General features: G+C 40.9%; 1 protein-coding gene across 1 annotated transcript; it reads right to left on the bottom strand.

Moving 5' to 3' along the window:
* Positions 1-8,650: 8,650 nt before the first annotated feature.
* On the bottom strand, positions 8,651-20,411 carry uchl1 (ubiquitin carboxyl-terminal esterase L1 (ubiquitin thiolesterase)). Its single transcript, XM_041192121.1, has 9 exons — positions 20,273-20,411; positions 20,170-20,181; positions 19,748-19,876; positions 11,660-11,810; positions 11,287-11,372; positions 11,144-11,191; positions 9,916-9,985; positions 9,331-9,389; positions 8,651-9,123 (listed from the first exon to the last, which is right to left on the bottom strand). Exons 1-9 carry the CDS (start codon positions 20,303-20,305, stop codon positions 9,037-9,039), a joined length of 675 nt encoding a protein of 224 aa, XP_041048055.1. The 5' UTR covers positions 20,306-20,411; the 3' UTR covers positions 8,651-9,036.
* Between the last annotated feature and the right edge of the window lie 1,992 nt (positions 20,412-22,403).

Raw genomic sequence — 22,403 nt, 5'->3', positions numbered from 1 at the left:
TAACTCTCCCTACTTGAATGGCTTCCAATACCACAGTGACCAGTCAAGTCAACCACCCTGCAGCACCCACTCTCATCCAAATAAGCTGTAAAAAAACTCAAACCTGTTGGACAATTGCAATGGCTAAGGCTCTTGCACTCCTGGGTCCCCTTACTTGCCTTATTTACAGTCACACCCTCCTGTCCCTGACCACTGACCAAATCAGAAGACTCTATCCTAAGGTGTGTGACCGCCTCCTAGAATAATATGGCGGGATAACTTTCCCACTCCCTGATATGACGCAGCGTCTGCAGTTCGACATCCAGCTCAATAACTTGAAGCCAAAGTTCCTGCAGCCACAAACAATCACACTAGTATCCAGGAGGGCCCACATCCTGCAATCGCAGCACATCACCTGCCCTGCCATCTCCAATATGTGTTAATCAATAATTGCTAATTAATTAATTATAATCAATAAAGCCTACACCTCCTATTAGGTTTCGGCACTGTGAGTAAACTTTACAATACTGATAAAACTAATAATACCAGTTACTGGTTTACCTGCTCCTTCTGTTGCACTGAAGTGGAAATCAAATACTGGAGGCTGAAAAAGAGTAGAAGGAAAAAGCACCTCCTCCCCCTCCTACACCAAACTCCCCACCCCCCACTTTACTTCTTACAGTAACTCTTACCTAAAGCACCTCTTTCCCCCTATGCACCGAACTCCCACTTTGAACCAAATTCCTAAATATACTCACTCGGTCTCTGTCTCACTCAGGCCAAAGTACCTCCTCACTGACTGTGTGCCTCTTTCTTGCTCTGGTCCTGAACTAAAAAACTTAATTGATTTTGCTTCCAATTTCCACCCTTCTCCCATCTTTACGTGGTCCATCTTCCATTCTTTCCTTCCTACCCTTGACTACTCTGTCTCCATTTCTGGGGGGTAGACTAATCACCTGTAAGGATTCTATTTCATTCTCCATCTTTGCTGAATCTGTTCTGACGATTCGACCTTCCATATCATTGCTTCCGATTTATCTTCCTTTTGTCTGGAGGATTGAATTGTGGATTCCTGACCACTGTAGTTGATAGGGCCCTGGGATGTGTCTGACCCATTTGCTGCTGTTCTGATCTCACCCCTTCCTCTCCCTCCCAAAACCACAATAGTTTTCCCATTGTCCTCACGATTCATCCCACCAGCCTTCACAGTCAATGTATCATCCACCACCATTTCTGCCACCACAAACATGATGCAACCACTAAACACACCTTCCCTCCCCTTTCAGCATTCTGAAGGGATCATTCCCTCCATGAGACCCTGGTTCATTCCTCAAAGACTCCCAACAACCCATCCTTTACCCATAGCACCTTTCCATGCAAGTGCAAGAGATGTAACATCTGCCATTTTAGCTCCTCCCTTTGCATCACCCAAAGCCCCAAATTGACCTTCCAGATGAAACAGCGATATGTTTCTGCATCTGTCAATTTAGTATATTGTGTTAGCAGTTCATTATGCAGTCTCCACCACATCAGGGAGACAGAACGCAGATTGGGCGATCATTTTGCAGAACACCTCCATTAAGTCTGCAAGCTTGACCCCAAGCTTCCATTCATTTGTCATTTTAATTCTTCACCCATTCTAACCCTGACCACTCTGTCCTTGGCTTCCTGCAGTGTTCCAGTGAAACGCTACAGAAACCCAAGGATCTGACTCTTCTAACTCAACAATTTCTGGTCATAACCCCTGCTCATTTTTTTTTAGTAGCAGCTTTTGGTGATGATTCTGTCTTTCCTGTTTACATCTCCTCTGGACCTATCTTTACTTTATTTACTTGTTCCATTACCATCGCATTTTGCTTTGCACTATCATCCTTTATGTCATTTAATCTCTCCTGCCTTGCACCCAATTACAGACTTCCCCTTTTGTTCTTTCCTGTCCCCCTTTATCCTGCCTCTGTGTTTGCTTAAAACCTGTCCCACCTCTAACTTATTCCAGCTCTAATGAAAGGACATTGTTTTGAAACTTTAACTATGATTCTTTCTCCACAGATGCTGCCGGACCTGCTGAGTATTTCCAGCGTTTTCTGAATTTATTTTTGTTTTTCCCTCATGTGCCCATTGAGCTTCATTAAAGCCGTGTAGGGGACCAAGGACAGAATGTGGGAGGGGAATGGAGAATTTAAAATGGCAAGTAATCAGGAGCTCAGGGTTATGCTTGCAGACAGAACAGAGATGTTCAGTAAAGTGATTATCTAATGTGGTTAGTTACTCCAATATAAAGGAGGCAGCATCATGAGCTGGGAATATGATATACTAAATTGAAAGAAGTACAAGTAAATTGCTGTTTCATCTGGAAGTTATGAGCTTAGCAACGGCCATTTCAGTGTCATAATGGGCATTGTAAGGAATGGAGGGATTCAAATAAGGAGCTACAACAAATTGTCAGAGCTGAAGGAATGAGGATGTTAGGCAGGACAGATAATTTAAACGTTTGTTTTAAGTAGGGGATGATTGTTATTTTGAAAGAGTGGGCTGATGAGTGGTTTTTGGGCGGAATGAAAGGAAGGAAGGGATCAAAAGGAATACATGATAGTCCTCATGGGACTGAAGTTTGGAAAGGGTAAGAGAAAATGGGAGAGTAATAACAATTGACTTGAGTTCATGACTGAAGCAGTGGAGATGGGAAATACAGCTTAGCTATTGAGCTGGATTTAAGCTGCAGACATTGCAAAACATTAGACAGGGCATGTGTTATCTGGGCTCTGATCCAAGAGGGAGCTACAGAATTGTTATGGTGTAGGAAGCCATTTGGTCCATCATATCTGCACCGGCTCTCACTTAGTGCCAATCTCCTGTCTTTTTTCTGTAACCCTGCACATTGTTTCTATTCAGATAATCATCCAATGCCCTCTTGAATGCTTCAATTAAACCTGCTTCCACCACACTTCCATGCAGTGCATTCCAAACCCTAACTACTCGCTGTGTGAAGAAGTTTTTTCTCATCTCACATTTGCTTCTTTTGCAAAACACTTTAAAACTGTGTCCTCTGGTTCTTGATCCATTTACGAGCGGGAACAGTTTCTCCCTATCTACTCTGTCCAGGCCCCTCATTATTTTGAAAATTTCTATCAAGTGTCCTCTCAGCATTCTCCTCTCCAAGGAAAACAGTTCCAACTTCTCCAATCTTTCCTCATAACTGAAGTTTCTCATTCCTGGAACCATTCTCGTAAACCTCTACTGCATTCTCTCCAATGCCTTCACATCCTTCCTATATTGTGGTGTCCAGAGCTGTCCACAATATTCCAGCTGAGGCCTAACCAGTGTCTTATATAAGTTCATCATAACCTCCCTCCTCTTGTACCCTATGCCCCTATTAATGAAGCCTAGAATACTGTATGCTTTAGAAATAGGTCTCTACTTGTCCTGCTACCTTTAATGACTTATATATATATATATATATATACACCCAGGTCTCTCTGTTCCTGCACACCCTTTGGAATAGTGCCCTTTATTTTATACTGTCTCTCCATGTTCTTTGCACTTAAGTGTATCACCTGCCTTCTCCACAATGAACTTCATCTGCCACCTACCTGTCTACTCCACCAATGTGTCAATGTCCTTTTGAAGTTCTACACTGTCCTCCTCACAGTTTACAATTCTCCCAAGTTTTGTGTTTTCCACAAACTTTGAATTTGTCCCTTGCACACCAAGATCTACATCATTTATGTATCTGGATCATTTATAGGAAGCGCAAGGGTCCCATTACCAACCCCTGGGGAGTTCCTCTATAAACCTTTTTCCAACCTGAAAAATACCTATTACCCATTACTCTCTGTTTTCTGTCCCTCAGCCAATTTTGTATCCATGTTGCTCCTGTCCCTTTTATTTCATGACCTATAACTTTTCTCACAAGTCTGTTGTGTGGCAGTGTATCAAACGTCTTTTGGAAGTCCATATACAGCACATCAATGGCCTTGCCTTCATCAATCATCTCTGTTACCTCTTCAAAACATTCTGGCAAACTAGTCAGACACGATTTTCCTTTAACAAATCCATGCTGACTCCTCCCAATCAATCCAAATTTTTCCATGTGACTATTAATTCAATCTTGAATAATTGTTACTATAATTTTCCCCACCACCGAAGTTAACCTGACTGGTCTGTAATTGCAGGGCAGATCTTTACAACCTTTTTTGAACAAGGGTGTAATGTTTGCAATTCTCCAGTGCTCTGGCATCTCCCCCAAATCCAGGGAACGTTGAAAGATTATTGCAAGTGCATCTACAATTTACACTCTCACTTCCTTCAATATTCTTGGATGCATCTCATCTGGTCCCGGTGCCTTATCAACTTTAAGTACTGACAGCTTATCCAATATCTCCTCCGTGTCAATTTTAAACCTTCTCATGACGGAGTTTCCTCTTCTGTCACCATGGCCTGGGCAGCATCCACCTCGTAGGTAAAGACAGATGCAAATAATTCATTTAACACCCCAGCCAAGCCTTTTGCCTCTATATATAAATCCCCTTTTTGGTCCCTAATCAGCCCTACTCCTCCTTTTACCATCCTTTTACAATTTATGTGCTTATAGAAGACTTTGGGGTTTCCTTTAATGTTAGCTGCCCCCCTTTTTTCATAATCCCTCTTTGCTTCTTGTATTTGTTTTTTCACAGCCCTTCTAAACCATCTGTATTCAGCTTGGTTCTCAATTGTATTTGCTACCCGACACCTGTTGTAAGCACACTTTTTCTTCTTTAGCTTAATTTCTATCTCCTTTGTCATCCAGAGAGATCTGGATTGGTTATTCCTGCCCTTTCCTTTTGAGGGAACATACCTTGACTGTGCCCAAACCATCTCCTCTTTGAAGGTAGTCCATTGTTCAGTTAATCAAATTAGTAACAATACTGTAGAGGAAAAATTCCTAGAGTGTATACAGGATGGTTTTCTGAACCAATATGTTGAGGAACCAACTAGAGAAAAGGCCATCCTCAACTGGCTATTGTGTAATGAGAAAGGAATAATTGGCAATCTAGTTGTGTGAGGCCCCTTGGGGATGAGCGACCATAATATGATAGAATTCTTCATCAAGATGGAGAGTAACGTAATTGATTCTGAGACTAGGGTCCTAAAGGAAACTACGATGGTATGAGGCGTGAGTTGGCTATGATGGATTGGGAAACACTACTTAAAGGGATGACGATGAATAGGCAATGACAAACATTCAAAGAGCTCATGGATGAACTGCAACATTTGTTTATTCCTGTCTGGTGCAAAAGTAAAATGAGAAATATGGCCAAACCATGGCTTACAAGGGAAATTAGGGATAGTATTAGGCCCAAGGAAGAGGCATACAAATTGGCCAGAAAAAACAACAGACCTGAGGATTGGAAGCACTTTAGAATTCAGCAAAGGAGGACCAAGGGATTGGTTAAGAAGGGGAAAATAGAGTACAAGAGTAAGCATGCAGGGAACATAAAAATTGGCTGTAAAAGTCCCTATAGGTATGTGAAGAGAAAAAGATTATAGACAAATGTAGGCCCCATACAGTCTGAAACAAGGTGATTTATAATGGGGAACAAAGAAATGGCTGACCAACTAAATACATACTTCGGTTCTGTCTTCACAAAAGAGGGCACAAATAACATACCAGAAATGTTGGGGAACACAAGGTTTAGTGAGAGGGAGGAACCGAAATAAATCAGTATTAGTAGGGAAATGGTGTTGGAGAAATTGATGGGATTGAAGGCCAATAAATCCCTAGGGCCTGATAATCTACATCCCAGAGTACTTAAGGAAGTGGTCCTAGAAATAGTGGATGCATTGGTGGTCATCTTCTGAGATTCTATACACTCTGAAACAGTTCCTACTGATTAGCTACACTCCAATGTAACCCCACTATTTAAAAAGGCGGGTACAGAGGAAACAGGGAATTATAGGCCAGTCAGCCTGATGTTGGTGGTGGTGAAAATTCTAGAGTCCATTATAAAAGATTTAATAGCTGAACACTTGGAAAACAGCAGCAGAATTGGGCAGAGTCAGCATGGATTTACGAAAAGGAAATCATACTTGACAAATCTACTGGAATTTTTTGAGAATGTTTCTATGTTTCTACTGTTTTTCCCACCAACCTTTGGTTCCAGTCTATCCGGCCTAGCTCCGTTCTTGACCCATTAAATTCCGTTCAGTGCCAATTGGTTATCCTTACTATGGATTGACCAAAATCCTTTTCCAGTGTAATCCTAAACCTTATGAAACAATGATCACTGTCCCCCAAATGTTTCCTCACTGTCACTTGATCTACTTGGCCCACCTCATTCCCAAGAACCAGGTCTAGCATTGTCTCCTTTCTTGTTGGACTGGACACATCTAGGAATGCTTGCCCCTCACACTGTCACTATCCCTGTCTATATACAGGTAAGTAAAGTTCCCCATTATAACTATTCTATGATATTTACACCTCTAATTTCCTTGCAGATTTGTTCCTCTATATCCTTCCCACTAGCTCGTCTATAAATTATACGAAGCAACGTAATTGCACCCTTCTAATTCCTTAGCTTTAGCCAACCCAATCGTCCTTGAATCCTCTGCCATACGCTCTTTCACCAGTACTGCAATACTGTCCTTAACCAAAAACACCATCCCTCCTTTTTCCCCCCCCCATTCCTATATTTTCTGAACATGTTGTAACCAGGAATATTTAGCACCCAGATCTGCTCTTCTGTAAACCAGGTCACTGTTATTGCCACATCATAATGCCAAAAGGCATCTGACTGTAGGTCCCCAATTTTATTAAATATACTCCATGCATTCACATACATGCAGTGCAACCCTGAATTAGACTTCATTACTTGCTCCCTTACTCTGACTCCATCAATTAACTTACTATTCTCTATTTTAACATTATCTGCCTCTCCCAACATTCCATGCACCCTGGTATGAATTCCTAATGCTCCCTCACCCCTGCTGAGTTAGTTTAAACCCTCCCTTTCAACACTAGCAAAACCTACAAGGACCTCAGTCCCACTCTGAGTTATGCTCCATAAATCTGATAATGGTGTTGATTTGCCTAATGGTCAGACTGACTGGAGCTTGTGATTGAGTTAGGCAGGTAATGGTACCCTAGGTGCAGTGATGGAGAGCCTCAGTCCTTAATAGACAAGTTTCTTACTGCCTATATTCAGGTTTTGCAGGGTAGGTGAGCAATTGAGTATGGCACAATGGTATAGGAGTGAAAAGATGGGATAAGGATCACCACAGCCACAATGGATGTGCAAAGCTCTGTTCAGGAAAGTCTTTGTGCAAAGCAGATTTTTAAAATGTTTCCATGGGATGTGGGCATTATTGACAGGACTAGCATTTGCTGCACAGCCAATTGCCCTGGAACTGAATGGCCAGCTAAGCCATTTCAGAGGGCAGCTAAGAAGTCAATGACATTTAAGAGTCTTGAGTCACATGTAGGTAAGGATGGTGGATTTCCTTCCCTAAAAGGCATTAGTGAATCAGAGGTTTAAAAAAGTCAGACTAGTTAAGAAGTCAAATTCCACCAGCTGCAATGGTGAAATTTCAATCAATGTCCCCAGAGCTTTACCTGCTCCACCCATCCCCCTTTAAATAGTAAAAATGCCATTACATTTCTACTTTAATGGAGGAGAAATATGGATTAAGAACATTAACTTTTTTCTCTTGCCACTGATGCAGTCAGACCTGTTGAGTTTTTCCAGCATTTTGTTTTAATTCCTAGAGCATTAGCCTGGGCCTCTGGTGTACTAGCCATACCGAGTGACATTACCACTACGCTATGCCATTTCTAAGGGGAAGGATCCTGTTGCGATTAAAACTAGGAAAATTGCTCGTCAACTTTCAGCCAGAATCTTGGGTCAAAATTGAAACAGATCCTTGGGTAACTACCCAGTAAATGTGACCTCTGAGCAATGCTTAAATTGCCATAGGGATAAACAGACTGGAAATGTTAGGTGGGGGTTTCACTCCAAGGGGCACTGAACACCAATAATGGGAAAAAAATCTTTTGGGACAGACTCCATTTCAATATTCTTAGGAAGACTGCCCTGAACTAAATAATTAAGGCTGTAAAAGAGGTCATTAAACTAGGGGGCAATGAGGGATTCAGAAAGGCATAAATTCAGAATCAGTAAGAAAGAGTGGTGTCTTAATTTTTTAAAAACTAAAACAAAGTTCATTCAACCTTTGTAAAACCTGGTTATGTTCCCAACTGGGAGTATATGGACAGTTCTGGGCACCACACTTTAGGTCAAGATTTACCAAAGTGGTATCAGGAATAGACTATGGTCCATCTAGAGATTGACCAGATGGTTTGCATAGCAAGTTCAGCTGGAGTGCAATGCCTGGAAGTAGGTTCAAATGATAAAACATCCACATTGAGAATAGCTAATTCCTTGCTGGAATTTGGGGAAGGGACTAATTAGTTGATTCTGAAATCAGAACCAAAACAAGGTGCCAAATGATGCGAAGTCAGTCAACGGTGAAATCTTTCCACTTGGAAAAAAATAATTTTAGACATACAAACTCCTACAGTAAGTGACAATGCAGTTCACTTCCAGCTGATTTAAAAGCTGGATTTTGCTACTGACATGTACACAAATTGTATAGTTGAGCAAATAGTTACTATCGACAATGCATGAACAAACAAGCGTTGCTTCACCAGTAATTTTATTAGTTATTTACAGCCAACATTACAGGTATAGCTGTAAATATAGGCAGTGTGGAATAAACAAATTTTCCACAAATCACTGCAACCAGTCTTCAATTAGCACAATGCTGTGATCTGGGTTGCAGTGTAACAAGATGGACATTTATGGAACAAGTTTAAGATGGCAACTTGTATTCTAAAGCAAATACTGGTCTACTATCCAAGACAGCACAAGGATGTTGCTACAAAGTTTAGTGCAGAAATTCCATCCATTAAAACATCAAGTGCCTTTTTGGTGCCCCAACAATTATTTAAGCAAAGCATTTGAAGCTGAAAAACAGCACATTAATCTGTGGTTTTGTGCATTGGGATGTTGATTTTTGCCATATTCAAGAGGCTTTGCAAAGGGCCACAGCAGTGAAGCGAACTTCTCCTTGATCACGTTCCATAAACTGTCTGCAGATCTTTGCTGAGTCCTGAAATGTGATACCATGAGAATTAGCAGATTATTGATAATTGGTATTGGTAATAAAAATCCAGTTCATTTAAGCTTTATTAGCTGCATTAAAAAAATCTCCAAAGTGCCTGATGTATAAGGTTTGACGTCTTGTAGAAGCAAAGCCCTCCAAAGTACTTCCCTTCTAACAGTTTATGTCATACTAATGAACTAGTGCCAAACAGACCTGTAATAGTTCATCATTTGATGTTTCTCCTTGGTCAAGAGGGAATGGCATTCTCCCATCTTAAAAAGAGAAAATGTTATATTAAGACATGGCATCCTACATCAAGGTAAACAAAAGCTTGAATATGCACCAGGCTGCTCATGCACGGCCAGTATGCTAAGTAGCCTATACAAGGTGTTATCCAATTCTATGATAGATTAAACATGACATACTGTCAAGCACCACCTACTACTGTAGTAGGAATATTTAGGCAATTTTGTTACACTAAGTAAATACAGTTGCAATGCTATTGTCTGGCTGTGGCTCAACTGGCTTGTAACTCACCTATGCCGTTGGGTGCAGTCAGATTTGTATTTTCTCAAGTCTGCATTATTGGAAGTTACTTTTGTAGCCAAATGACAACTCTTGGCATGAAACAAATGCACTGAGTTCTTCCTTGGAGGGAAGTGATTGCCCAGGGCAGGGTGGGGGGGGGGGGGGGGGGGGGGGGGGGGGGGGGGGGGGGGGGGGGGCGAGGAGAAGGAGAGAGAAGAGCCTCAAAACATTTGATATATGACTATCCTTGAAAAAAAATCAAAATATTACCTAGTTCATAGAGGTGTCCATCCACACCAACAAAGGTGATAAAATGGAAGTTTGTACCATCTTCATGCACCTATGAATCAGATGGAGAGTTATGTTTTTGATGATAGAAAATTGCATTCCAGCAATCAATACAACTTATCACAACTAATTACACATACTTTATCCTACTTTTCCAATTCAGCAACTAGCAAGAAACTAGTCACCAGCCATGCAGCGTTTAAAGGCAGAGAGCTTTTCCTCTTATGCATCATGTAATTCACATGGTGTGCACTGAAATGTCACGTGGTGCGCACTGAAATGTTTAAAAGGGGTGAAAGAAAGCAAGGGACAATACCTGTTCTATTTATTTCAGCTACAAATTAATTTTTTTGTTAAAACATTGCATTGCTGTGTTTACTAGCAGTGACAGCACATTAAATTCATATGGCTCAGCCAACCCTTCAAAAACCAGGTCATCCAAAATTCTTCAGTCTGTCCTAGACTAGCTCTGTTTACCCATGCACACTAACCAACAATAACTCCTAGTTAACTCAAAAGATGTGAATTTTAACATCTAGGTTTGTTTTCAAACACCTCCATGGCCTTGTCCTCCCATCAGCAATCTCCTCTATTCCTACAATCAAGAGATACTTGCATTCTCAATTCTAGCTGAATTAACTGTTCTACCATGGTGATAGGTGATCATGCCTTCAGTGTCAAGGCCCTAAGCTCAGGAATTCCCTCCCTAAAACCTACCTTCTTGGAAGGTGCCAATGTTTGGTCCAACCATGGCTTGGTTATGAAGTTAGTGTGCCAGCAACTTGTCTAGCCAATATGAAATTTTCAAAGTTTCACCTAATTACCATGAAATTTTAAGCTAGTAGACTAGTAAAGCTAGTAGACTAGTAGTTTCAGAATGTCTTGCATTTGATGGGTGAACAGGCTACACAGACAAGAGCAACCAGTTAAATGTTTAGCAAAGTAACTTGTTAACTTGCAGAGGCCAGACCTGTATATTAAATGGAACTGTGGCTAAGTACGCTCAATTGCCTTGATTTCATGTAGTTGCAAGTCATGAAAGTTGACAATTCAAATGTAGTGATTGTTTAAATCAGACTATAGAAACAATAAATTTGACTAAGGGGTAAACTTTGTCAGTGTAGTTAGATTATGTAGTAAGCATAACCAAGGTTAGTATTTCTTTTGCACACAGGTCAGTGAAGTCCATGCCAAAAAAAGTGCCTCTTACCCGGCACTCTCCCTCCTCTGCAGTAGCATTATGTGCTGCATGAATTTCCTGTAGATAAAAGAATTTAAGTAGGAGTCAAGTTCTGAGAACTGGGATTGTTAACTGAATACTGAACTAAAACGGAACTATTAAGTCCTTCCCACCTCATTTTTTTCCAATTGCTTGGCTCTTTCCTCTGCTGAGAGATCTATGGTCTCATTCAGAAACTTCTTCAACACAGAGCCTTCCACTGCAAGTGATAGGACAAGGAGGTCATCAAGTTATCCATTCCAAAAGGGAAGTTAAGCAACAACTGGGGCAGTAAATTTAAAGTACAGCACATTACAAGTTCAATGCTATAGAGTTAAGACATCCACATGATCAGTCATTAAAATCTCACGACAATTAGGTATTTACCCAGGACCAAGCAATTTTAGGTTGTAGAACTGAAGCAACTCCATAGAAAGTGCAAATTAGGTAGACTAGAAATATTGGCATAACAAACTGCAAAAGTAACATTTTGTCCAACTTGCTTACCAAAGTCAAGTTTATCTTGATTGTTGGCAATAGTGTTGATAAGCCCAACAGTTCCACAGGAATTTGAAATAGTCTGCCTTAAGAAGTAGATTTTAGAGTCAATGCCCTTTCCACTCAGTTCTGACGTTTGACGCTCCCTGTGGGATTCATGCTATGTGGGAAAGAAAGGAAAGTAGTAACATGCAATAAAGCATCATTGTGCCTTAGGTAAAAGCATTTCTTGTAATGGGTTCAGGACTCAATGATTAAATTTAGAGGCACTGTTTCATTAGGAAGATTATTGCACATTAGTCCCAATTGGAATTAGACAACAGAAGCTCCTTATCCATGCAAGCAATTAATGTCTAGCTGTTTACTCATGTTTAATGTCCATTTGTCAAGAAACAGAAGATTCACCCATTTTAATTTTGTCAGCTCAACTAACTTTAAAGCATCAACCATGGGGGAAACATGTTCCAGTGGGATACCAAATTAAATGTTTATTTTTCCAAGCCAAGTAACATGCAACAGATTTCTCATCCATACATCAAGTGTTTGTAACAGGTGTCAGTTGTGCTGTCAAAAGCAAGCAAAACTACAACTGAAGTGAAAGCAATAATTCTATGCCAAAATTTCTAAAGGTTAGCATAAACAAGGGGGATCCCATCACCCACATAAATCAACTGTTTGCAGAAAACTTAACAGGCTTAAGGGGAAAAATCCAAAAGGAAAGTTTTACTAGCCATGCTGGCCAGTCTTCAGATGAAAGACAGGGAAAACACTCCATAGTGTATTAATTAGCTTAAGGAAGGGAACAAAAAGATGATTGCAGAGTAGACAAGAGACTGCCAAAAAAAATTGACTTCATCCATCTGTTTGCTTTCTGGGATTGCCATCTTCACCCATCATGGACCATATGCTTTCCTCATTTATGTAGCTTATGCCAAGTTAAAAACTGTTGCTTCTTAAAGATGTGCACACATGCATGTGCGGGGAGTAGAAAGGGGGGTGCATTGAGCCAAGTCTCAGACTCGTGAAGTTAGAAGTTAATTGCAAATTGTAGTAGTCTTTCTTTTAGACACTCCAAATACATGAAAATAGAGGGAAGTACAAGGCTTGAAGTTTTTTTTTATTTTAAAACTATACTACTTGAAGACATTTCCCCAAATCCCAGTGGATATGCACATCATCCAATACAAACTGAACACAAGTTAACATCCTGAGCAACATAAATCTATTAGTTGTTTAGTATACTGCACTATAGAAAAAGGTGAATTTCAATTTTGCATTGTGCAATGATCAGAGCAAAGCAATGGAGCCTAAAAAGTCAGATGTTGCTTCCAACAGTAACAAGCATAAGGTGTAAGCTAGTAAACAATTCTCATTTATTCATTTTGGCAACCTGGCCCACATTTGTAATCAGAATTTGGATGATGCTGTCCAATTTAAAACTAGGGTCCCAAATCTTATAAACTACAAGTGTGAGGCATGAGTTGGCCAAGATAGATTGGGAATTGAAAGACAAGTGGATAGACAATGGCTAATATTCAAGGAACAAATGTATGCACTGCGACAGGTCAACAGGAAGCCCAACCATGGCAAACAAAAGAAAATTAATATTAGATCCAAAGGATAGTCATTAAGTTGCAAGATATAGTAAGCTGAATGATTGGGAGCAGTTCAGAATTCAAAGGAGGATCACAAGGTTGACTAAGGGGGAAAACAGCATGAGTTGTAAGAAACATAAAGACTGTAAAAGCTTCTGTGTAAAAAGATTAGTGAAGACAAAATGGAGGTCCTTCACAGTCAGAAATGGGAGAATTAATAAGAGTGCAATTAACCTACTTTGTTATTCACAGAACTAGGGAACCAAGAGTCTAGGGAGAAGGAGGAATCAAAGGAAATTAGTATTACCAAGAGTGCTGGAGAAATTAGTGGAACCAAAAATTGAAATCCCTAGGGCCTGATAATCTACATCCCAGGGTACTAAAGGTGGCCATGAAAATAATGGATGCATTTGTTGTCATCCTCCAAAATTCTAGAGATTCTGGAACAGTCCTGGCAGATTGGAGGGTGGCAAATGCACCCCCACTATTAACAAAGTTAGGGAGGGAGAAAATAGGGGTTTACAGACTGGTTAGCCTAACCTCAGTAGTTGGGAAATGCTAGAGTCCATTATAAAGGATGTGATAACAGGACACTTAGAAAATAACAGGATTAGACAAACTCAGCATGGATTTATGAAAGGGAAATCATGTTTGACAAACCCACTGGAGTTTGAGGATGTAATGGCAGAATAAATAAGGGAGAATCAGTGGATGTGGTATATTTGGATTTTCAGAAAGCGTTTAATAAAATCCCATGAGGTTTGTGTGCAAAATTAAAGTGTATGGGATTGGGGCAATATATTGACATGGATTGAGAATTAGCTAGGACAGGATAAAAAAAGCCTGTTTATTCCTATTGTAAGTGCAGCAGATAGTGTCTTGCAGGGTACCACAGGGATCAGTGCTTGGACCCCAGCTATTCACAATACATAATGATTTGGATGAGGGAACCAAATGTAACATTCCCACCAAGTTTCATGTCATCAAACTTGGAAATGAATGATGAGGAGGGTGTTAAGAGGCTACAAAGCAATTTAAACAGGTTGAGTGGGCAAATACATGGCAGATGCAGTATAACGTGGAGAAATGTGAAGTTAGCCACCGGTAGGAAAAGCAGAACAGCAGAGTATTATTTAAATGTGAGATTGGGAAATGTACAAAAGGAACCTGGGTATCCTTGTACACCACTGAAAGCAAGCAGTTAAGGAGGCAGATGGTATGATGTCCTTCACTGCAAGAGAACTTGAGTACTGGGGCAAGGGTATCTTATTGCAGCTATGCACAGAGACCACATCTGGAATATTGTGCAGTTTTGGTCTTACTGAAGGATGGATATACTTGCCATAGAGGGAGTGCCACAAAGGCTCACCAGACTTATTCTGGGATGGCAGGATTGTCATATGAGACGAGAGTTTGGTTCAACTAAGCCAGTATTCACTGGAGTTAATAAGGAGAGATCTCATTGAAACAAAATTGAGGGGCTGGACAGACTGGATGCAGAGATGATATTTTCTCTGGCTGAGGGGTCTAGGTCAAGGAGTCAGTCTCAGGATACAGGATAGACTATTTAAGACCGAGATGAGGAGAAACTTCACCTGTGGAATTCTTTACCATGGAAGGCTGGGGAGGTCAAGTCACTGACTTTGAGGAAATAGATTTCTGGACACTAAAAGGTATTAAGGGGCATGCAGAGAGCAGGATCAGCCATGATTATGTCGAATGGCATAGCAGGCTTGAAGGGCTGAATGATCTATTCCATTCTCTACATGTGTCTAAGCGTGAAAAAAGTGTAAAAGCAGAAAATGCTGGGAATACTCAGGTCAACAGCATCTTGAGTATATGTTTTAGGTCAATAACCCTTCAGAACTGAGGAAAGGAAAAATGCAATAGGTTTTGCAGAACCAGAAAAATAAAAAGGTCTGATCAGGTGGAGACCAAGAGAAAGGTTTCATGGTACAAAAGCCAAAAGGGAGTGGAAATAGGATATTGATAGCTAAAGGAATAAAGTAGGAAACCAAAAAAGAGCCTTTTTTGAACTGTGGAATGCCAGGTCAAAAGAGGTTGTTCTTGTAACTTCATTGTGGAACACTTCATGTTAAGGACCAAAAGGTCAGAGTGAGGGCAAGGTGCAGAAGCTTGGGTTTATGCTAGTTTAGTGAATCAATCCAGCATCTCCAATAGCTGTAACCAATATCTGTAACAGCATCAACATGCTCTGCCTGAAGGCAGGTCCTTGGCCAATTGCCTGATGCTTCATCCTGCCTTGCATTGTTGTTAAATTTGAAGCTTGGAAAATAAAGTTCAAAACTGCAGTACCCTTGATTGTGATGTTAATTGCTAGCTTTTGCTCAGGGTTGGGGGGGGGGGGGGGGGAAGAAAGGAAGGTCCCCTTGGGAACTAATTAGGGTTTCAATCCAACTGGTTTGTTGATTGGTACACTAGTCCTCCTAGTCTTGCCATGATTTAAAGAATCTCTATTGTGCAATGCTGCTCATTTGAATAATCAATTTTAGCAGAATTGAACCAAAGACTGGTAAATTAATGTGAAGACTTTACTTATCAACTAGATAAAGCCAAGGGGTACCTAGCTAGTTGCAATTTCAGAATTCTAGGCAGTTTAAAAGCTGCCATGTTTTTGAGGAAGAGACTTAAGCCTCAAATGGGTACACGTATGCCAAGCAATGTGGTTGACTCTTAAATACCCTCTGAAATGGCCATGCCAGTGGTATTAAACTGCAAAGTATTTTAAAAAAAAGACACCATCTGGCATCAACCTACACACTGGAAATGACAACAGTAAACTCATCCCTGTTGACTCCTCAAAGTCCTCCTCACTATCATCTGGGGGCTAGTGCCAAAATTGGGAGCTGCTAGACTAGTTAGGCAACAGTCAGGTAACATACCTCACCAGATAAGGTTCCTGTCACTACCATTACAATCCCTGGTTACATTGTCCCACTGGCAGGACAGATCCAGAGGTGGCAGCAATGGTATACAGTCAGGAGGGAGTTGCCCTGAGTCCTCAACATCAACCCCATGAAGTCTCATGGCATCAGGTGGTTTCCTTGCCCTCCCTCAGTTGACAGATCAGTGCTCCATGTTGAACACCATTTGGAGGAAACAGTGAGGGGTGGCATGGGCACAATGGGTGGGGGGCTTCAAGGTCCATTACCAAGACTGAATTGCCACTACTGAACAAGTCTGGAAATACATAGCTGCTGGACTGGGTCTGTGGCAGGTGGTGAGGGGACCAAGAGGGAAAAAACATGACCTCATCCTCACCAACCTGCCCATCACCAATGCATCAGTAGGAGTGACCACTGCACAGTCCTTGGAAACAAAGTCCCACCTTCACATTGAGGATACCCTGTGTTGTATGGCACTACCACTGTGCTAAACAGGGATAGATCTCATAACTCAAGATTGGGCATCCATGAGGCTGCCATCAATTGTATGCAACCACAATGTAACATTGTCTGGCATACCCCTGCTACTATTCCCATCAAGCCAGGGGATCAACCCTGATTCAAAAAAAAGTGCAGGAGGCCATGCCAGGAGCAGCACCAGGCTCACCTAAAAGTGTGTCAACCCGGTGAAGCTAAAACAGTACTATTTGCATGCCAACAGCATAAACAAATGCTAGAGCCACAACCAACAGATCAGATCTGCAGAGCTTAGTCCTGCCAGTAGGCAATGGAGGATGACAATTAAACAACTCACTGAAGGAGGTGGCTCCACAAATATCCCTCCTCAAATGGTGGGAGAGCCCAGCACATCAGTGCAAAAGATAGGGCTGAAGTCTTCAGCCAGAAGTGCCAAGCAGCTGATCCATCGCTGCCTCCTCTGAAGGTCCCCAGCGTCTCAGATGCTGGTCTTCAGCCAATCAGTGCACTCCACATGATAAAGAAACAGTTGAAGGCATTGGACCCTGACAATAGTACTGAAGACTTGTGCTCCAGGACTTGCTGCACCCTTAGCCAAGCTGTTCTAATACAGCTACAACACAGGCACAAAGGACAAATCCAACCCAGCCAACTGGCACTCCATTAGTTTAGACTTGATGAGTAGAGTGATGGAAGGAGTCATCAACAATGCTATCAAGCAGCAGTTAGCAATAACCTGCTCACTGATGCCCAGTTTGGATTCTGCCAGGGCCACTCAGTCCTGTCCTCATTACAGCCTTGGTTCAAACATGGATGGAGTTGAACTCCCAAGGTGGAGAGAGTTGACTGCCCTTGACATCAAGGCTGCTTTTGACAGTGTGGCATCCAGGAGCCCTAACAACAGAAGTCAATGGGAATCAGGGGGAAACTCTCCACTGGTTGGAGTCATACGTAGCACAAAAGTTTGGTATTTATGGTTGGTGGAGGTCAATCATCTCACCTCCAGAGTTCCTCAGGGCAGTCCTTGGCCCAACCATCTTCAGCTGTTTCATCAATGATCTCACTTCTATCATAAGGTCAGTGGGGCTATTCACTGTGCAATGTTCAGCACCATTCATGACTGCTCAGAAACTGAAGCAGTCAAGTCAAAATGCAGCAAGAACTGGACAATATCCAGGCTTGGGATGATTCATGCCACAAAAAGTCATTGCCTGGCACATCTCTAACAAGAGTCTAACCATTGCCCCTTGATGTTCAAAGGCATTACCATCATTGAATCCCCAACTATAAACATTGAGGGGATTACCATTGACCAGAAACCAAACTGGACTAGCCATATAGATAATGTGGCTACAAGAGCAGGTCAGAAGCTAGGGCTCATGTGACTAGTAACTCACCTCCCAACTCCCCAAAGCTTATCCACCATCTACAAGGCACAAGTCAGGAATAAGATGGAATACCCCCCACTTGCATGGATGAGTGCAGCACCCACAGCACTCATGAAGCTCAACACCATTCAGGACAAAGCAGCCCACTTGATGGCACCACATCCACTCCCTCCACCACCACAGTAGCAGTGTATCAACCACAAAATGCACTGCAGGAATTTATCAAGGCTCCTTCAACAGCAACTTCCAAATCCACAACCATCTGGAAGGACAAGGGCAGCAGACACATGGGAACACCACCACCTGCAAGTTCCCTTCCAAGCCATTCACCATTCTGACTTAGAAATGTATTGCTGCTCCTTCACTGTCACTGGGGCAAAATCTTGGAACTCCCTTCTGTGGGTGTACCTACACCACATGGACTGCAGCAGTTCACCACCACCAAGGGCAGCTAGGGAATCAATGAACTTGCTGGCCTAGCTAGCAAAGCCCACATCCCATGAATGATTTGAGATACGAAATGCCATAATGGTGGTAGAATCATTTGTGTTAGATGCAACTGAGTAACATTAGTTGTGATACCCTTAATGCAGTAACAAATAGCAGCTCATGTCCCAGCAGGCAGGATTGTGGCATAAAGTCAGTTAAGCTGAAGTGTTTCCAGTTTGTCCTACATTGCCAAAAGGTGTCAAGTTTGGTACAAATGTTGTTGCACATTAATCCAAAACCAAAATCTCACTACATCTTATTTTGATGCGTGACTCACTGTGCAACCTCCACTGATTGACCATAACTATCACCCCACATAGCAGGGGTAGTTCCACCACTGGTGGTATCCCTTGCAAAGTCTACTTAATAGAACAGTATTTCTTAATTCTGTAAGAAAAACATCAGAGTTTTAACCCATCCCCTCAATTCACTGTACCAAATGGCAGGAGTAATCAATACTGATGAGTTATAGATTCACAAATCTGCTTTCTAGTCAGATGGAGAGAGAGAGAGAGATTCAGCTATACTGAAATATAATCTATATCTTTTAATAGATAGTCAAATGAATTACAGCATAAAAGTCAAGGTCAGTATGGAGCTTCATCCAAGCTTGATGTAGGGATGAAAGCCAGTGTAGGACAAGACAGAGATGGAGGTCTGTTCTCTTCAAAATGGGAGTTACAGGAGGAGACACAAAACACCACCATCTTAAAAAAACTTAGTAGCATCAAGATAAAAATATTTCAATGCCATTTTCATCACCTCCATTACAGCAACAAGACTGGGGTGAAAATGGTACCAGCCTGCATTTAAAAATCACCCAAAGGTTAGATTAGTCATCCCTCAAGATTATGTAACCAGCAATGGAGCAACAGAGTACAGCTTCCACTCACTTGCAAATGGAAATACCCTTCCTTAAAGTAATCACAGCTTAAGACTTAAAAATTGCAGGAACAAATAAAGCAAAAAGCTAAGGGGCAACTGTGGCATATTAGGCTTGCCATCTCATGCTACAACAATACCAAGGAACTGTATAATCTAGGAAGCTGCAGTTTCTAAAAAGCCTGATCAAAGCATGATTCAGCATATTTTAATATTGCTACATTTGAATAAAAACAGGAAAAGCAAGGATGTAACACAAGTTAACGCCAAACCTCAATAAATTTACTATACAGCACCAAATTTGAGCAAGTACTTTTTATTTAGATAGATCTTGCATCATTAAATGGGATCGCGCCCTACCTGTTGACTTAGAGGGAACAGCAACATTAAAGCACACACTGGCGATGGCACCATGGAGAGGGATTCATTTTCTAGACCGAGAACATCCACGAACTTCCAGTTCGATGCCACACCCAGACGTGACAAACACTAATATTAAAAAATTTTAAAGTGCGGAATTATTTTATTGAAGCGGGGGAACTGTTAAACCATGTCGTTTATACACAAAAGCACATTTAATCCAAATCGACATATTTAGAAGATAATCCAATATAGCCTTCAGTGGTGCATTAATAATTCGACAGAGCTCCAAATGACCACACCCTTAGTCTATTTTAAGATTAAACGGAGCTTTTGAAATATATAATTTAACTTAACTCGAGGCCATTGAGGAAATATTTGCTGATAAAGAGGAGCCCGATGAACCTGCGTTGCGCACTTACTTTGTTCAGCATCTAAAACGAAAAGAGGGAAAGCGTGGTTAAAATACACAAGAACGACATCAAAAAGCCATTTTCAACAATAAAAACATAGGGATTTAACTACCTCAGGGTTGATTTCCATTGCTTTCCACTCCATTGTCGGGGCGTTTCCGATGGTTTCTGTCCTGAGACCTGTCTTCAGCCGCACAGTATCTATGAAAAGGGAGAGTCTACAGGCCCCGGCAATAGGCGGGGCTTTAATACCCACCCGGGAGTGAATCCACTGCGAAATGGGGGGGGGGGGGGGGGGAACTCAATTAATCCTCTTATTAAATCATCACCAAAACACCTGAAGCTTTCCTTTCGTCAGTTAACTGCGGCTTAATGAGAACGAATGAGGAAGGATTTCAATCAAACCTTTCTGTAAATATTAAACGCTGAAGAGAATACAGTAGCACAGTCCAAGTCTCCTGATCCTTCTGGAAACCGCCAGCAAACCATTTGACCAGGTCTCAAAATAAATAAGTTACTTGATTTAAATGTATTGGTCGATTGGGCAGAGGTTTCCCAGATAGAAAGTTGTAATGACGTTTTCTGGCCCCACCCGCCCCCCATATCAAAGATGTTGCTATAACGATATTACGCAATGCGCAATTTATAATTACTGAATTGAAAGAGATGCCGACGAATAGTGAAAATACATGGAATTCACAATTGGTAAAAAAAAGCAGTCAAGTGCAAAAAAGCCTTCCTTTGTGAATTAACAATCGCTATTTAATATAACCTGCACTGTGGGCTAAACGATTCTACAAGTTATATATTCAGAAATTAGACTTGTTTTTATTTAAATTCAGTTGCCACTCCATTGCTATCGATGCAAATGTATTTGGGACTGGCCTTTCAGAGTAAATACAATACAGTATCTGTTGGAGTAACTAAGCGAATTTGCCCACCACCAGTTGGGTTGCCAATCCTCCAGGCATCTCCAGAAATTGAAGATCAATGTCCAGGAGACTGCTGCGTGCAATCCTGGAGAAAAATCATCACAACAATAAAAAAGATAGTTTTTTAAAATTCTTTGAAAATTTCTCTTTACCAGATATAAAAATATTAAAAATGGGGCAAAGGGCAGTTTGGCTGACAATCAAACATATTCCAATTTGGTAATGAGTCTTTCACCTTCCATTTGGTCGCGGAAGGCTATACATCACAAGGATGAATGTGTCGACCGACTAATTGATGCAGCATTTGGGGAGTGGGGGGGGGGGGGAAGTCATGTGACGAAACCTCCAGGAATACATCTAATCACGTTTGGCAATCGTAACAGTGAATGATATTAAAACAGGATATTTGCAGGTGGTATGACCCCAACACATTTTTGTGCCATTTAATGACTTTGCTCCAACTTTAATGCACTTAAGCAAAATGGTAAAGAGGAATTAGATGTAACCTGATGGTTATGATTTATATGTGTGAGCATGACAAAAAATAGTATCTTATATCATTAAATTGAAAAAGCTCATATACAGAGAGGAAATTTGATGCCATGATTTCTGAATTTAGTACTTGTTATGTGTAATGGCTATTTTGTATTCAAGATGTACGTGAAGCTGGTTCATAAATATACAATTAAATCAAGTTTATATGTCATTTCTTTCCACAGGAATTCATTGTTATATGAGCATTTTGATTAAGGAGCATTTCATGGGGTATTGCAGATTTAAATCTGCAAAGACTTGAAGGTTTTGCTATAAAACATAAATCCATTTCCACGTACATTCTCAATTATTACAGTCTATGATAAAACTGTTGATTCAGTTTAAAGCTGATGCTTTCACAAAATAATTTGATTATTTCATGTTCAGCATTTAATAAGTAAGCTCATTGAATGTTATTTTTTAAATATAATCATTTTTAAAAATTACTGTAAACAAAATTGGCATTTCCTAACATGAATATTATTTGGAAAAAAATCATTGACCTTTACTGCACATTGCTATTGCTTTAAACTGTGACAGAGCAGAATTTGATCCATAGATCATTGTTCAGTAATATTTGAAAAATTATTACAAGATCCATTATCCATTACAAAAATCGCTGAAAGTGATCAGACTTCAAAGTATTACATGTAGATTTTAAAAATCTATTATTTTATAGGATGTGAATGCCAATGGTAACGTCTGCATTTTTTTGCCCATCTCTAATTGCCCTTGAACTGAGTAGCTTGAAAGGCCATTTCAGAGAGCAGTTAAGTG

The sequence above is a fragment of the Carcharodon carcharias genome, chromosome 1 (assembly GCF_017639515.1).
Source record: "Carcharodon carcharias isolate sCarCar2 chromosome 1, sCarCar2.pri, whole genome shotgun sequence".
Lineage (NCBI taxonomy): Eukaryota > Metazoa > Chordata > Chondrichthyes > Lamniformes > Lamnidae > Carcharodon > Carcharodon carcharias.
Note: the sequence above shows the minus strand (reverse complement) of the source record. Positions and strands in the feature narration are given on the sequence as shown.

Bases quoted from the DNA above. Each gene is read 5' to 3' on its own strand.
- uchl1 (XM_041192121.1), bottom strand. From the start codon at position 20,305: ATGGAGTGGAAAGCAATGGAAATCAACCCTGAG. The intron at 11,373-11,659 runs GTAAGCAAGTTG...TATCACTTGCAG, and splicing joins TCAAGATAAACTTGACTTTG to TGGAAGGCTCTGTGTTGAAG. The intron at 9,986-11,143 runs GTAAGAGGCACT...TCTGATTCATAG, and splicing joins CAGAGGAGGGAGAGTGCCGG to GTGCATGAAGATGGTACAAA.